Source organism: Erpetoichthys calabaricus, chromosome 4 (genome assembly GCF_900747795.2).
Source record: "Erpetoichthys calabaricus chromosome 4, fErpCal1.3, whole genome shotgun sequence".
NCBI lineage: Eukaryota > Metazoa > Chordata > Cladistia > Polypteriformes > Polypteridae > Erpetoichthys > Erpetoichthys calabaricus.
In genome coordinates this window covers 84,593,751-84,610,274 of record NC_041397.2, presented here as the reverse complement: position 1 = coordinate 84,610,274, position 16,524 = coordinate 84,593,751, and the positions used below count along the sequence as shown (strand labels likewise).

General features: G+C 34.9%; 1 protein-coding gene across 1 annotated transcript in view; it reads right to left on the bottom strand.

Moving 5' to 3' along the window:
* mycbp2 (MYC binding protein 2) overlaps positions 1-16,524 on the bottom strand; it is a 412,376-nt gene that overhangs the window by 146,993 nt on the left and 248,859 nt on the right. The window contains 2 exon segments of the mRNA XM_051926880.1: positions 15,382-15,522; positions 16,343-16,459. Of these exon segments, the coding sequence (XP_051782840.1) occupies positions 15,382-15,522; positions 16,343-16,459 (258 nt within the window).

Below are 16,524 nucleotides of genomic sequence, written 5' to 3'. Positions count from 1 at the left end.
TATGACCGATGGGACAGCAAAGTCAAAGAAATACTGTGTAATGGTATTTCAAAAAGTTAAATGACTAAAACATAGGTATTTATTACTCTGAATTGAATTTCTATGTAGTACCAGAGCAGACTGAAACCTAAGTATCTTCAGAATCCTACTCCTTCTTTAAACTACTGTATGTCTCATTATCTAGCCTTTAGTGTCTCTATTTGAGAAGAACCAACATATAGTAAGCTACTAGAGGGTTTTTTTTTCTCCACAAATTTCATCCATTTATTATGATCATGTCATCTATTTATTACTAATTTAAATATGTGGTAGTATATTGTGCAAATGAATGACAAACCAATAACATTTTTATGATGTGAAACTTGCTTCTTTTCTCATGCATTTGTTAAATATTTACAAAACAATTATAAACATAGTTAAAATACATAAGGGATGAATAAGCTAGTAATATAAATAAGGTATGTTCTACAAATGTACTAAATAAGTATGGAAATAAAGATAGAAGATTTTGGATTTGAAAATTTTAGAATGAATTTAGAAATCTAAGTGCTTTTTTTCCTCTAATTAAACCACTACAAAAAATCCATGTGATCCTGCGAAGATATTCACTTACAGTTACTTGGTGATTGCTTTCAAGTAAAATGAAATATATCATAACCAGTGTTAATACTTACAAAAAGGTTAATACTGATGTTAAGTTTGGATGCATCAAGCATTGTCTCATACCTACAATATACTTAATCCTACTATGTAGGATCATGAAAAAAATCTGCTCTTATGATTTTGGACTAAAAAGTAATTATTTGGAAAAGTACTTTTTAAATACACTTCTTGATATAAAATTATCATATTGCATGCAGAGACATTAGTGATTTATACAAAAATAAATGAAATGAAAACATCAAAATGGAATTCTAAAACAAAATACTTTTATATACATTTATGAAAAATGGAAATAAATAACAAGTATACCAATTGTCTCTGTGAGGAATGGGATTACCCTTTAATTATTAAGGCCGTCCTACTTGAGTATATCAAACAGTATATCTTCTTTAAGTGATGCAGATTCTGTGACATAAGCTGTATCTTTTACTGTCTTATACATATGAATTTATTTTAAAAGGGGATAAAATAACATTTAAAATAATACACAACAAAGTAAACAAGCTTTAATTTTGCGTTAGTGGGGTAAAAGTGTTGGATCTTCTACTTTTTATGCATTACACATCTTTTGACTTTTGTTTTTTTAAACAATAAATTGAAATTATAATTAGTAAAAAGGACACATTAATTAGTGATAACATCATACAGCCTCTACATGTGGTTCTGGATCTTCCTCAAAAACACAAAGTACTATACACTATATCAGAGTACTGTAGATCTATTAAACATGTACCTATATCATGTTTTACTTAAATAAATACTCCGACTTTCTGCAAAATGATCCTGTGACCTGGGATTTGAATAAAGTTGCTGCCTCTCTTGTGTGTTGTAAAAGGCATTTAAAGGAAGTTGACATCAAGAAGTCCATCCAGCCTTAAATTCTACTCTGATAACACTTTTGATAGTGAGATACAAAGAGTTACAAAGCCTGGGTGTGGTGCAACCCATAATACTCTATAAATCCCTCCCACATCAAAGATATGTGGAGCATGGTTTATGATAGTTCAAGACCTGAAGCACTGCTGGGAGGCTGATTCTGTGGCAAGGAAGATTAAAATGTAAATGCTTATACTCAGTCCTTCACAGTTTTACAATGTAACTTATAATACTGGGAGTATGATGAGAAAAAAATAATAATCAGACAAAAGTGGTGGAAGTGCAAAAAAGGAAGAGAGTATGCAAAAGTTATTTCTGGCAGCACAGCAATGATGGCAATCCTAAGGTGGGTGCATTGTGTCAGAAAAGCTGGTTAGACAAAGTGGTGGAGGCTAATCAGTAACACTGTTGTAGTTGTTAAGCTAACTCCTGATAAATGACTAATGAATACACTGCTGGGATATGGCAGAAGTGATGAAGAGAAAGACGTGTTTTTGAATAAGATGAAGGCATTATTGAGGCATCAGAAGAAGTGACTGTAATGGTTGGAGGCCTGAATGGATAGGATAGAACCAAAGCTAATGGTTATGAGGGAGTGTACAAGGGGCTTTAGCTTCAGTACCAGAAATGCTGAAAATGTGTGGATTCTGATTTATTGATGCAATTGAAACAGCTTTGTGCAATACTTTAAGGAGTTGATGAGATATTAATGTGATGAAGCAACGACCATGATAGACTGTTGATAAGTAGAGTTTATCAAGTCATGGTAAAATATATGAAGAGGAATCCTGGAGGAGTTTGTGTATCTCAATATTGGTTGAAGTAGATATTTTAGTTAGATGCTTAAAAATAAACCAAGAGAAAGTGTGCACCAATATACAGGTTTGGAATTTGAAGGAACAGAATATAAGGAGTAAATCAGAACAAACACTTATAGTAAGACTTAATGAGCTTTCAGAAGCATCAGGAGTAAATGGTAAGGGAAGGCATCTGATTGAAAACAAAAGTCTGTAGTTAGATAAAAGAACCTCCAGGACACCAGGAAACATGGTGAAAAAGTGAAATGCAGAGTGCAACTAAGAAAAAAGAGGAAAGGCTATAAGGGGTGGCAAAAAACAAAAACAGAAAGTGACAAGTTGACCTATAAAGATGCAACGCATAATGCTAGAACAGCTACTACGACAGTGCAAGAAGTCAGGGGACACGTGTTTGTAAATGAGTAGCAAAAGGAAGAGGAAAAATAAATGTGTTCAGGATTATAAAAGAGATAGCATAAGAAAGGCAAGACACAGTATACTGGACTCAGAACACTGTGATTGATAGGAATGAGATTAAAAATATCTAGAAATATTACAAAAAGTACACAAAGAAGATGCTGAATGCACAGAATGAATGGAATAAGGATTTTGTTTGTCCAGAGAAAACAGGACTAGTATGCAAGTTCCCAAAAAAGAATGTTGCAAAAGCTTTAGAAAAAATTAAGATAGGTAAAGCAGCAAACTAGAAAAGTGTTGGAAATGTTGAAGGCAGTGAAAATATCTTTTTGTAATAGGACTGTGTGTGAAGCAAGGATTTGTGAAATATGAAGTGTCTTTATGTTAGTATACAAAAGGAGTGTGGATAATATTAGAATCCCTGAAGTCTACGAAGCCTGGGCCACCTTAAATTCCTTTGCACTTCCTCATCAGTGTCTTTGTTTTGCAAATGTGTCAATCAGCACCGACAGAGAGCAGCCTGCTATCCCACCCTTCACTGATGCAGCTGAAGTTCTCCCAGCTAAAGGCTGTTTATCTGGGTGTGAGGTGCCTGGAGTTGTATAGGATAAATAATATATCATTTGGAATACATGCATTTGTATGTTCTATGTCTATAGCGATCTGGGTAAATGTTGGATAACAGGAAATGCGAGGCAAGAAATGTTGAACACATAACTAAAACAGAAACATTTTGCATATTATAGTACTAATGACAAAATGTTGACCTGAAGTGAATAAAATAAATAAAAGTGCACTTGTTTTGTTATACTTGTACCTTTTGTGAAAGTGTTTATTTGGACTTCAGTCTTTACACATAATACACTATCCGGGGTAAATCCAGAAAACAACCATTAAACTGATAATGAGGATGATGAATGACACAGCAAATTAAGCTAGTGTTATACTGAAGTAAAATTAGTAGGTATACAGTTCTAGGATAGAATCTTTACAATAAACAAGGGCTGATTTCTTAAAATAGATTGTATAATAAGCATAATACAATATTACTATAAGACGACAATTAAAAATGTAAACAGAACTAGAACAACAATTACTTCAAACAATTGTTATTCTGCCATGAATACCAACTAACATTAATTTATGTGAATAAATCCAATTATGAACTGTTCGATATGTCATTTTATTTGCATTGTTAACATATTTGCTTTTTAATTCTTGCAAGACAAAACTCAATTCTTCCCTTTTTTGGCCCTGCTTTTCCAAATATAAGTGATGGTAGGCCACAGTGTAGTCTGGCCCAATCAGGCACAAGATGGATACCAGCATTGGGTGAGAAGACAATTTACTCCAGAGAGCATCAGTCAACTTAGTGAGGGGTAAAGGTAATAACAGTTGCATTTTTCCCCTCATTGACTTTTTTTTTTTTTTTTAAAGCTTGGCCATAGTATAAAAAAACTGAAATACACATGCAGAACACAAACACTGGAAAAATAAAAAAGGTAGATTATGAAACAGCAAGCAAGCAAAGGTTATGTTTTTCAGTGATAGCAAGCAGATATTAATGAGAAACAATGAATAATGTAACTGTGAAGCTATAATAATCCCTACCATACAACTCACCTGTGAATACAACTTAGAAGTCCAAGATAAAATGTCGACTTCCCTGATTCCTTGGCTAGCATTAAAGACATTCTAAGCAACAAAGTTTAAGAAAAGTCAAGCTCATTTACATATTTTTTTTGCAGATCCATCGTTATTTGGACTTAATTTAAAAAATTTATAACAAATTGTACTAATAAAGCATTTTAGCATTTAAAGGAGTATTACACTTGAGAGTCACACTGTCTTCTTATTTTCCCAAACTACTTTATCTGTAACATGTAGTCTATTTTTAAACAAAGTTGGTGACTTTTTTGTAAAAATGATTGGGTGTGTGAATATGTGGGTTGTAGGCACAGATTACTACATCTATTACACTATTTTAAGAATTAATATTAAAAAAATCCATCATCTTTTGTGTAGACCACAAAACCACTGAACAAATATGTTGGACACAGTGTGTGTGTGTGTATATATATATATATGTATATATATATATATATATATATATATATATATATACACACACACACACACACACACACTGTGTCCAACATATTTGTTCAGTGGTATTGTGGTCTACACAAAAGATGATAGATATATACCGTATATTAGTTATCACAGTGTCACACTGCCTGCTTAACAGTAAAAATATATTACCTTTCCTAACTACATCTCAAAAACACCACTTTTATTAGAAATGTAAGAAAAACTTTACCACTACCCAGAAATTTGAGCTCTCCCAAAAGTATGAAACATCCCATTGCTAAAACGATAACATTATAACATGAACGAAAGAAACTTTACATCTCTTTTGGCTTTTGCTACCCTCTACATATTTTTATACAGAAAGCTTACAAGTGTTTCTGTCCTCTATTCTGGGCTTAAAAGTGAAAAAAAAAAAAAGTTTTTTTTTGTTTTATTCTTTTTCTTCAGAACCGATTCAATTCAATCTCATATTTCCAGGTAATAACAACCTCTGTCAGTCAAAACAGGGAAACAATAAATCCTCCACCATTTCAACTTCATTCCTAATAACTTCAAAAAGTTATCACTTCTAATGGAATTAATAAACAAGAGAAAATGTTTTATGATGTCAAGCACTTAAACTAATGATTTCTTGGTAGAGACCACAAGTATTATGTAGTTTAATTGTTATAATATCGGCTCCATTCTGATTACTGCTATTACTGCAAATTTTTGACACAATGTTATCAGGTGTTGCACCTTATCTTGCAAGACAACCCATAAAAAAGGTGTATAGCCAATAGCAGAGGAGTCCTGCACTTCAAAGGCTACACCCACAGGGCTTCTTCTTAAAACACCCACTCCCAGTTTCTCCAGTCAATGCTTTTTAAACTGCTGTCAAGGTTTCAGGGAGAAAACAAAAGATACAGAACAAAAGGCTTGATGCTGAGAGGAAATAAAAGGCTAATACTGCTGTTGTCCATTCAGCAGCACAATGTAACTGAAGTATAATAATTAACTTGCACATTGTAATGAACGCTACAACAGTGGAGAGACACAAACAAAAACGCAGACCACTGCAGCTACTGGGTTCCACACATTAGAGAAGTGTCTGTCTGCTACAATATCTTTCCATCATTTTTACTATTGCATCACTATACGACATAACAGCAGAAAAACAGTTTAGATAAGCATTGTGGTCTATGAATATACATTTTAAAATGCTGCAGCTATTTTTTCATGACACTTTTAAATGTGTTTAGTTATTCATTTAGATAAGCAGTAAAAAGTTGGATGTTGTTTAGCCTGATCTGTGCATCTACTGGTGTCGTTAAGCAGATTTGGTAATTCAGGTGTTTTGAATAGTGAAATCTGCATCTCCAGTGGCTCTTCATTAACAGCTCTCTTAACAGCAGTCCATTTGACAGAGTGTGACAAACCATTTACTTCAAATGCATATTTTGCAGTTCATATTTACATGAACATTGGTGTCAATTATTTCAAGCTTACTGTACATAGACTCCTAATGCTATTGTCATAATGTTGAACAACAGTCAGCACATACACCAACTGCAACAACATACTGTTCATGTTTACCATTTGTCCATTGATGCCATCACATGCCAATGCATAATCTGATGGTACAGAAAGGATTTTCCCTGGCATCCGGTTATTTTTACTTTTAAAACTGGCTATGTTTATTTGTAAAAAGCGCAATATGTTCTCTGTACACTCAACACACATTAAAAATGTCTAGTAACACTTTTCTATTTTTAGGAGACTAACTGTAGACAGTTCATTATAAACTGAAGTTTGCTTTCTGTCAGACCAGGTTAACAAGAGCACCACTGATCTTTGCAGTTCAAAGTCTCCGCTCATACTTTAAATATCTCATGAGGTGTTGGATTGGTTTAGAAATGTGATACTCAGTGAGTCATCCAATTGTTCCCACCCAGGGTTAAGTAAAATTTAGTCATATGTTTTCCCCCCAGACATATACACACACTGGCCACTTTATTAGGTACGCCTGTTCAACTGCGTGTTAACGCAAATATCTGATCATCATAGATATCTAATCTTAATCTAATTTCAAGCACAACCACCTCCAGGGTTTACAGAGAAAAAGGGAAAACATTCAGACAGCATCAGTTCTCTGGGCGAAAATGTCTTGTTGATGACAGAAGTCAGAGAAGAATGACCAGACTGGTTGGAGCTTATTTAAAGGCAACAGTAACACAAATAACCAATCGTTACAACCAAGGTATGTAGAAGAGCATCTCTGAAAACACGTTGAACCTGTAAGCAGATGGGCTACAGCAGCAGGAGACAACACTGGGTGCCACTCCAGTCAGCTAAGAACAGGCAACTGAGGTTACAATTCACATGAGCTCACCAAAATTGGACAATATAAGATTGGAAAAACATTGCCTGGTCTCATGAGTCTCGATTTCTACTTTGACATTTGGATGGTAGGGTGAGAATTTGTGTCAACAACATGAAAGCATGGATCCATCCTGCCTTGCATCAACTGTTCATGCTGCTGTTGGTGGTGGTGTTGTAATGATGGGGGGATATTTACTTGGCACACTTTGGGCCCCTTGGTACCAACTGTGCATTGTTTAAATGCCATAGCCTACCTGTGTATTACTGCTGACCATATCCACCCCTTTATGACCACAGTGCATTCAGCTTCTGATGGGTACTTCCAGTATGATAATGTGCCATATCACAAAGCTCAAATCATCTGAAACTTGTTTCTTGAACATGACAATGAGTTCATGGTACTCAAATGGGCTCCACTTTCACCTGACCTCAATCCAATAGAGCACCTTTGGGATGTAGTAGAATGGGAGATTTGCATCATGGATGTGCAGCAGACAAATCTGCACTGACTGTGTAATGCTATCATGTCAATATGGACCAACATCCCTGAGGAATGTTTCCAGCACCTTGTTGAATGTATGCTACGAAGAACTATGGCAGATCTGAAGGCAAAACAGGGTCCCAACCGGGTACTAACCAGGTGTGCCTAATAGAGTGGCTGGTGAGTGTATATTATACTATTAACATATTTCACTTATTTAATGAACAAAGTTATCTTCAATTAACAAAATGTATGTTTACTGCTCACTTTTGGTGGAAAATATTTTATTTTAATTTCTACACTATAACCACACATTGTCAAATAAAATTTTGAAATTGCTCTTAATACAGGTTAATACCTACAAGAATTTGAAAGAAAATGAAAGATGCTTTAACACTCTCCACACATGTTCTTGGTGTTTTCAATCTGGGCTTTGACTGGGTCACAAAAGGACAGCCAGCAGTATTTTCCAGTCATTGTCATGCTGAAACATGAGCTGTCGCTCCAGTCTGAGGTTGCGTACAGGTTTTCTTCAAAGACCTCTTTGTATTTGGCTTCATTCATACTTCCATCAATCTCCTTGGCCCTGCCACTGAGGAGCACTCCAAATGCTTTTTCCTCAAACTCTCAGAATCCTTTATATGCCAGTGTGCAGACTCCAAGTGGAAGTTTCATACAACAAAGAACTGATGGAGTGCTGCTGTGATGGTTGTTGACGGTTTCTCCCATCTCAGCAAAGGACTTCTCAAGCTCTGTTAGAATGACCACTGGGTTGTTGGTCACCTCCCTGACCAAGGCCTTTCATGCCAGGTTACTCAGTTTGACCAGACAGCAAACTCTACAAAGAGTCGTGGTGTTTCCAAACTTCTTCCGTTTCACATTTGAGGCCATTGTGCTCTTACGAATACTCAAAGCTTTAGAAATGGTTTTATTTCCTTGTCCCGGTCTATACTTCACCATAATTTTATCACAGAGGTCTACACAAAGTCCCTTGGAATTCATGGCTTGGTTTTTTGACCTGACATGCAGTGTGAATTGTTGGACCTTATATATACACAGATGTGTGCCTTTATAAAAAATGGCCAATCAATTCAAATTGCCACTGGTGGACTCCAAACAAGTTTTTGGCACAAGTCAAGGATAATACAAGCAAACAGGATGCACCTGACCACAACTTGGATTGCCACAGCAAAGATCTGAACACTTACATGAATGAAAGATTTCAGCTTTTGATTTTTAAATACTGTGATGGACGGCTGGGACGCCCCTTCAATATATGTTCCAGGGGAGCAAGCATGGGCTGCACAGTACCTCCCCCGGACCACTTGGTGGCAGCCCCCCTGGGTGACTGTGGTGCCTCAGATACCTGCAGGGCTCCATGGGAGATGGAGTTCTCCACAGCCTTGTTGGGATCCGGGTGGCCACCAGGAGGCGCTGCAGGGGTTCCTGGGCCGTAATTCAGCCACTTCAAGACTTCAGGCTGTCATTGCCAGCAAAGGGTTTTCAACCAAGTATTAGAAATGAACATTTTATTTCCAGTTATTTAATTTGTCCAATTACTTTTGAGCCCCTCAAATGAAGGGATTGTGTTAAAAAAAATGCTTTAGCTGCCTCACATTTTTATGCAATCGTTTTGTTCACCCCACTGAATTAAAGTCTGCACTTCAACTGCATCTGAGTTGTTTCATTTAAAATTCATTGTGGCAATGTACAGAACCAAAATTAGAAAAAAGTTGTATCTGTCCAAATATTTATGGACCTAACTGTATATAGTGCCATGCACAGTAGTCATGAAAAAAATCTAAACTAATGGAGAAACAACAATTTAATAGGTTGATAACAAAAAAAGTAAACCATATAATAAAATGCGCACACACATACACACGTGAATAGGAGGCATTTTCAGGGCTAGTGTATCGATTTGCTCTCAGAATAGAGGAAAGGTGGCTCAGAGATTCATGACATCATGTCTGCTTCCTCCAAAAGTCCTACCTTCTTCAGGTTGGGACTATACAAGGAGCTTCTTCACAATATGTTAGGATTCATTAACAAGATCCCCATTAGAAAAGACAAACCCGACGAGCACTGGTTGAAATTCTTTTTGTCAACTTTTTTTTGGCTATTCCAACCTACCAATTAAACGGTGTTCACTGACTCATGCCCTGACACTTCATCTGTCTTACTTTATACTTTTATAAATGTAGATACATTTTTCTAATCTCAACATACCCCTATAACTGAACTTTACGTGTGAACTTGATATAGTGCCTTGAGCCTGCTATTTTGAAGTTTTTTTTAGATTAAAAAAAGATATCAAGCTATCAGTATTCCAAAAACACCTTCTGTTTTGCCTTGGTGATAGGCAGAGGGTCCAATGGACTATTATTTAGAGATGCAGGTCAGAAAGTGGAAGTGTAAAATTCTGGGTTTTTTTTGCAAATAATCGACACAAATACATTTTGAAGTCTTTGGTCCTATCTTTTTCTATTTGTCTATTATGGGCCTGATGGTGTGGTCTACAATGTTTAAATCTTTGGACTGTAACCCTCTAGATTGTATCTTCAGTCCTCACCATTGATTCACTGTGCAGCCTTGAATAAGTAACTTAAGATGTAACTAGTGCTAATGCATCTCATAGTTTGCTTTAAAACTGTGCTCCTTATCAGCTGATAACTTAGTAGCCTTCTCTGGTTAACACCCAGAATTTAGCAGAATTTTTAATTTGCTGTAACTAAAAACATCTGCTAAATAAAAATTATAAAGAGGACTAAATACTTAAAAATCATTACAATGCAACATTACACTCACTTATTTCATTTGTGAGACCTCTGTAGAAAAATGGAGATGGACAGTAACTTCTTTTGGGCTCAAGGAGCAAAAAGCTGCTTAGCAGACTGCATTCAGTGTGATTAAGCAATCATAGCCAGTTTTACCTGGGCTTTATATGTGCACTAAAAGCTGTGCCAAGTATGCCCTGTACTACTATCTTTGTGATCTTGTCACTTTGTACACACGCAGAATCCCATTTTTGTGAAGGATTGTGTTTTCAAGCATAACTGTAATTGGAAGGCTACAGTATTCTCTCACCAGTGCACAAGCCAAAAGCACTAAATCCTTACAGACTCACTAGAAGAATAAAAAGTAAAACTATTGATAATCTTGTAGCGAATCATGGTGCCAGCATGGGCAGCTTGTAAGAATTTAAGTACCGTTTTATGGTTGATTTTATGGGTCTCTGTTCTAGCAAGAACTTGCTAACCGAGCCATCAGTTCTAGACTGAAGACAAGACAGCAGTGCAGATGCTTCCATTTTACAGAGTTTACCTGCTGAGAATTTTAATGGTGCTCATATTTACATAAGAGTTACCCAAGTACCATTATTTTCCTTGTTTGGATGTGTTGGCCTTTGTTCTTGTTGCTGCTTATATTGGTTCTGTTACTATAATAATGAAGTGTAAAAAAACACAATCAAACATTCGTGCTGACATCCAGTATCATATATATGTACATAAAATAGTTCAGGTTGCATCCTTTTATTTACAAATTGTTGGGCCCTGGTGTATTTATTATATAAACACCAGGTATACTGATTTTTACTTCTTTTGTGCAACCAATTTATAAAAGTCCAAGGACCCTCTAATTAAAGATGCAAAGAAGGTGTCAGACAAAGCTCTCTGTGCTACAGGTGAGCCACCAGAGAAAGACAAAAACATGCAACGTTTTTGAAAATAATGTGGAAGCAAGACCAAATATCTACAACTTCTGATGAAATTTTGGAAGAGCAGTTTGCATGAGGAATTTGCTCAGTTGCATATGGTGAAATATGGACATATCTATATGTAACCTATTAGCAGTCTGCATTACTAAGCAAGAACATAGTCTTCTTCCCTCCCTGGACTAACTGATCTTAAAAGCATCAATCAACACCATGTACTCATCTCTCTGTATATTGTATAAATAAATTAAATAGAGAGGGTACTTAGGTAGAGAGACATTTGTGTCACTTATCAAATACTTAAGAACTGCATACATACAGATGCACACATTCACACATACATGCATGCACACACAAAATTAATGAAATTTGAGTTTTTTAATATAATGACAGTAATCATATCAAATTCCCACTTTCCCCCTTGGAAATCTTGTAGCTAACAATAATATAACATCACATTCTCAAACATGCAGTAAGGATACAGGAAATGTAAACTGCTGAGAAAGATATTAACACTAGCCTGCTGTCCTCTACCAGAAATCACTAGTTAAAGAATTTCACGTTTCACATGAGTAATTCCATGTCAAATCATCACACTTTTGGACCTCATCGTCACAGATTTCAAAAAAACTTGGCATGGTGATTTGGTCATATGAGTAACCCAAGGAACTGAGATTTCACGTGTCTTGGATCAATATTGGGCGAGATTAAAGCTAACAAAGTTTGAACTTATTGGTGGGGGGTTTAGGTTACGACTTGGACTATTTATATTTCCCAAAATATAAAAGTTTGCACAGACATGGTTCTCACATTGTTTAAAAGCTCTTTTCCAGATCTATATTTCACATAATGACTTCTATCCCCAAAATGAACAACACCATGTTACGAGTGATTATAATATTAAAGATTGAATAGCTAAAAAACCTACATTTTAATTTTTTTTTTTAAACTAACGCTAGCTTATAATGTCATGAACATCTCCACAAAATGTGGTCTTTGGATTTTGAGCCGCTGCTGAGATATCATTACTTATTTGATATGTGCATCAAAACCATAATTCTTTACAATGCTGTTGAATATTCAATGCAAAATATGCAACTAAATCAATATACTGCTGTCCTTAAAAAAAATCCTTAATGGCCAATTCAGATTTCTCCTGGAAAACTAGGAATCATCTAAAGTAGTAGGGTCCCCGCATAATCTGGCAAAGCTGAAACTGAAGAGTGGAAGGCAACTGCAAAATGTAAGTGTGCTAAGAGAATACAGTAGATTTATAGTATGTGCTGTTTTAACCAAAGTAAAATGTACTTCCCAAAATTTTGCTTTATAGTGGACACATCTGCAAACTAAGGCAATTTAAGCTTTCATAAAAATGTTGCCTTTTTTGAAATACTGTTGGTTACAAAATGTTAATAAAGGTGAAAAACATTGATTTATCTTGATTTCGGTCTGTTCATTAAAAAAAGGCTTAAGCATTTAACAAGAGTGTGTATACTTCTGACATCTACTCTATACTAATTTTTAAACATAAAGCAGTATAAGCAGAAAATGATAATGCTGCACCATGTAATCTGCACTAGTACAAACATATCTAATTCAGCAATTCCAAAACCTCTAGAAAAATCAGCACCCATCATAAACAGGAAAAACAACTCAAATGAGATCGAGCTTTTGAAATGATGACAGGACTACTCATCCTGAATGAAAGGAAGAGGCAGACTTTCAGTTCAAAAGCTCAATTTCATGTAAATTGAGTTTCCTATTCATGTTTCTTCAGTATCTATTTATCAATATTTTAGCAAAAAATACATATGTTTTGCATGTTGTGAGCATACAACTGGATAACTGACATGTGGATTATGTAACAGGAGTAACCATGAGTCACCCCCACCCATGGACGCATTTCACATTGTTTGCCATTGTACAGCACTGGATACCATTGGCTTGATTTATGCCATAAACTTTTATTTTCGTTCTCTTTTCAGTAGTTTGTAACATAACAAATGCTAATAAAACACTATAATGATCATGGCTATATGATGAAAATAGCATAGCAAAATTTAGGTTTTATTCTGAACAGTTTTTTAAAAAAAAAACAAAAACACTTTACGCTTCCTCTAATTAGCAATTTAATTTTAACCTGAATATCCATGAAGTCACTCATGCTCTTTGCATTACTTTACTTTTTTGACACAGAAGATGATACAACATTAAAACTGTAAAATAAAAAAACTTTCCCATGTACACTACTTGATTTATTCATTATCAAAGATAACCTAATTCAATTTAACCTGTAAACTGTATTGAAGAAACTGGGACTCTCAAGTATGACACCCACAGTTAATGGTAAATCACTTACATTAAATTTAATTTTGTTTTGATGACGCTAATCTCTTACTTTAAAGCAATGATTTTACCTGTGTAGGAAATTTGGAACTTTTCCTAATTAAACATTCTTCCAAAGTGCATAATCAAAGTGCAGAATAAAGTACTTATTCAAAGATACAGAAATATATTTTTACATTAGTTACCAAATATAGTCACATTTTTTTTTTTTTTTTGCAATAGTTACAAAAGTTATACATATATAGAGAGACAGGCAGAAAAAGTCAGCTTGTACATATACAAATACAATGTAAAACAATAAAAACCAAAACTCTTCCAAAAAAGATGTAGTGTGTCATGCTGTTTTTCACTCATACAGTTTATGAAAGCCTTATTGCTTTTAATGCAGCCCAGTGCACCAAGGGAATATCTGTTTTAATGCTGAGAATTCCCTCAACACAGCTGTGTTATTTAATAAAGTTTGTTTCATGGCAAAATAAAAACAAGAATCATACATTATAATTAAATCAGTTAATGAAAAGTATACAGCTGATTGTACTGAATTCTTCTGAATAAAATCTCTATTGTGCTTTCTGCAACATGAAATATATGCCAGGAAACAAACCAAAATACTAAGAAGCTCCTTGGTAATGTGGCTTTTGTTGTGAAGCAGTTGTGAAAAAGCAATGTGAACCAAGGATATCACAGTAAGCAATAATATTGACATTGCACCACAATGAATTATCCAATATTGTACCACTCGTTTTTTCCAACTTCAATTTCTTTATTTTCTGAAGAAGAACAATGTACATATACTTTCATTTTTTTAATGTAGCCCTTCTGAATTTAGAACTTTCTTCACCAATAAACTTGCTTTCAATATACCCTAAATGTTACTGTGCTATCATTTTGCAGTTCTGGCCATCATACAATCCTAAAATATGATGATGAATGCTCACACATTATATTAAGTCACAAAAAAGTAGACACACAGTTTCTTAAACTACAGTATAAATCCAACAGAAAGCACAGATACTTAAAATCCTTAAAATATCAAGCCAGCCATTGAACCTCTGAAACTCTTAAAATCCATACTCAGAAATAATATTTTGCTAAATGACATTACTCAATTTACAGTTTAGGAGATGAAACAAAGAATAATACATGCATTGGATAAAATGTGTGTAATAAGTGCCCTACACTTACTATGTAAAAATAGATGAAAACTGTAAATACAGGGTGTACATGAATTTTACTCAACTCATACAAATGTACCGGTAACATCATCAGCGTCTCAAATTCTAGCAGAAGCATTTACCTTCAGCAAAAGAAACTAAATATGAAGTGGTGTAATCAAATATGTGTATAATTCCAATTTATGACCATAATCAAACTTACCTAAAAAGTTTGGATGGCATTTAAACGTTCATTGACAGTTTTTTTTCAATACACTTTCCATATGCTATTTAAAAGATGCAGCACTATATTGACTAAATCAATTAAAAATGATCACTTATCTGTTCATTAGCACATTATCCTAAACTACAGAGAAGGCTTGATTTAAAAACCCTTGAGCATCACTACTTTGGGTTTCCTCTCTATTAATGAGCAGCACAATGGCCCAAACCTTCAACAGAGAGGGGGCCTTTACTTACGTCAACAGGAACTAGAAGACTCCTGCCCAGATGCTGGTTAAAAGACAGGCACCAGGCTTCAGTGTACCCATTCATGTTGGGAACATACTTCTTTACAGTTTCATCATTCAGTCTGAGCCATACACCATCATCATTGTGGATCTATGGGAAACAAGCAACAAAAACGAGCCATGCCCTCCTGTAACTGCTAAAATGCCTTGCAAGGACTAAAAGGCTGCAGACTGCCAAGAGCACTATGACAAAGATATGTGGGTTGTAGAAATTGGGAAATTAAGAAGTCAGAAAAAAACAGAAAAACAAAAGACTGCTTATGCACAGTAAAGAGTTCATGAATAAAAGTTACATTAATTAAAAAAAAAGAAGTCTGCTAAAAAAACTTACTGTATTTATGTCATGTAGTTATATTTAAGTTTAAAAAATTATGAAGATACTTAGAGCTATTCCCGGTTTTAACTTTCCACATTTCATTGTATTCACATTAAACAGAATTACAATGGGAATAAAAAATATAAAAAAATTTTTTTCCAAGTTTACGAGAATAATGTATAAATATTATTTGAGTAATGAGGCACGTGTTCGTCATCTTTTGTCCACATATGCACAGTAGCTCCTTAAACTGACCACAAGTTTGCCTAAACTTCAATAGACTGCAGCCTGAGAGTTTCTTGCATGTGAATGAAGCCAAATGAAAAGAAAACTAGGAAAATGGGGAAGGTAGATCTTCAGAAAAAAACTTACAAATAGAAGAAGAAAAAAAAAAACCACACAGAACAAATAACTAGGATGAATTAGTGGCTCACCATTTTTAAAAGCTTGATGTATTGCTTGTTATAGCTGAATGAAAACGCAATATGTTAACAGTTGCACATAGCTTAACTAAATGTGAATAATGAGGGTAAAAAAAAATCCAAAACATTTTAAGGCCCTGATCTGATAAAACATTTATGTCCTTTTAAATTACCTCATCAATGAAAGTGATGGTTCCATTGACCTTCACTATGCCTATCTGTTCACTCTGCAGAGAGGGGTGACTACGGATACGAAGCCCTGCGCTGTCCTTGGCCACAAATTTGCGAACCTGAGAGAAGTAAAGGGAAACAGTAAGGTAAAGAAAATAGCAATGAAAAGCAGCTCAGGAGGACA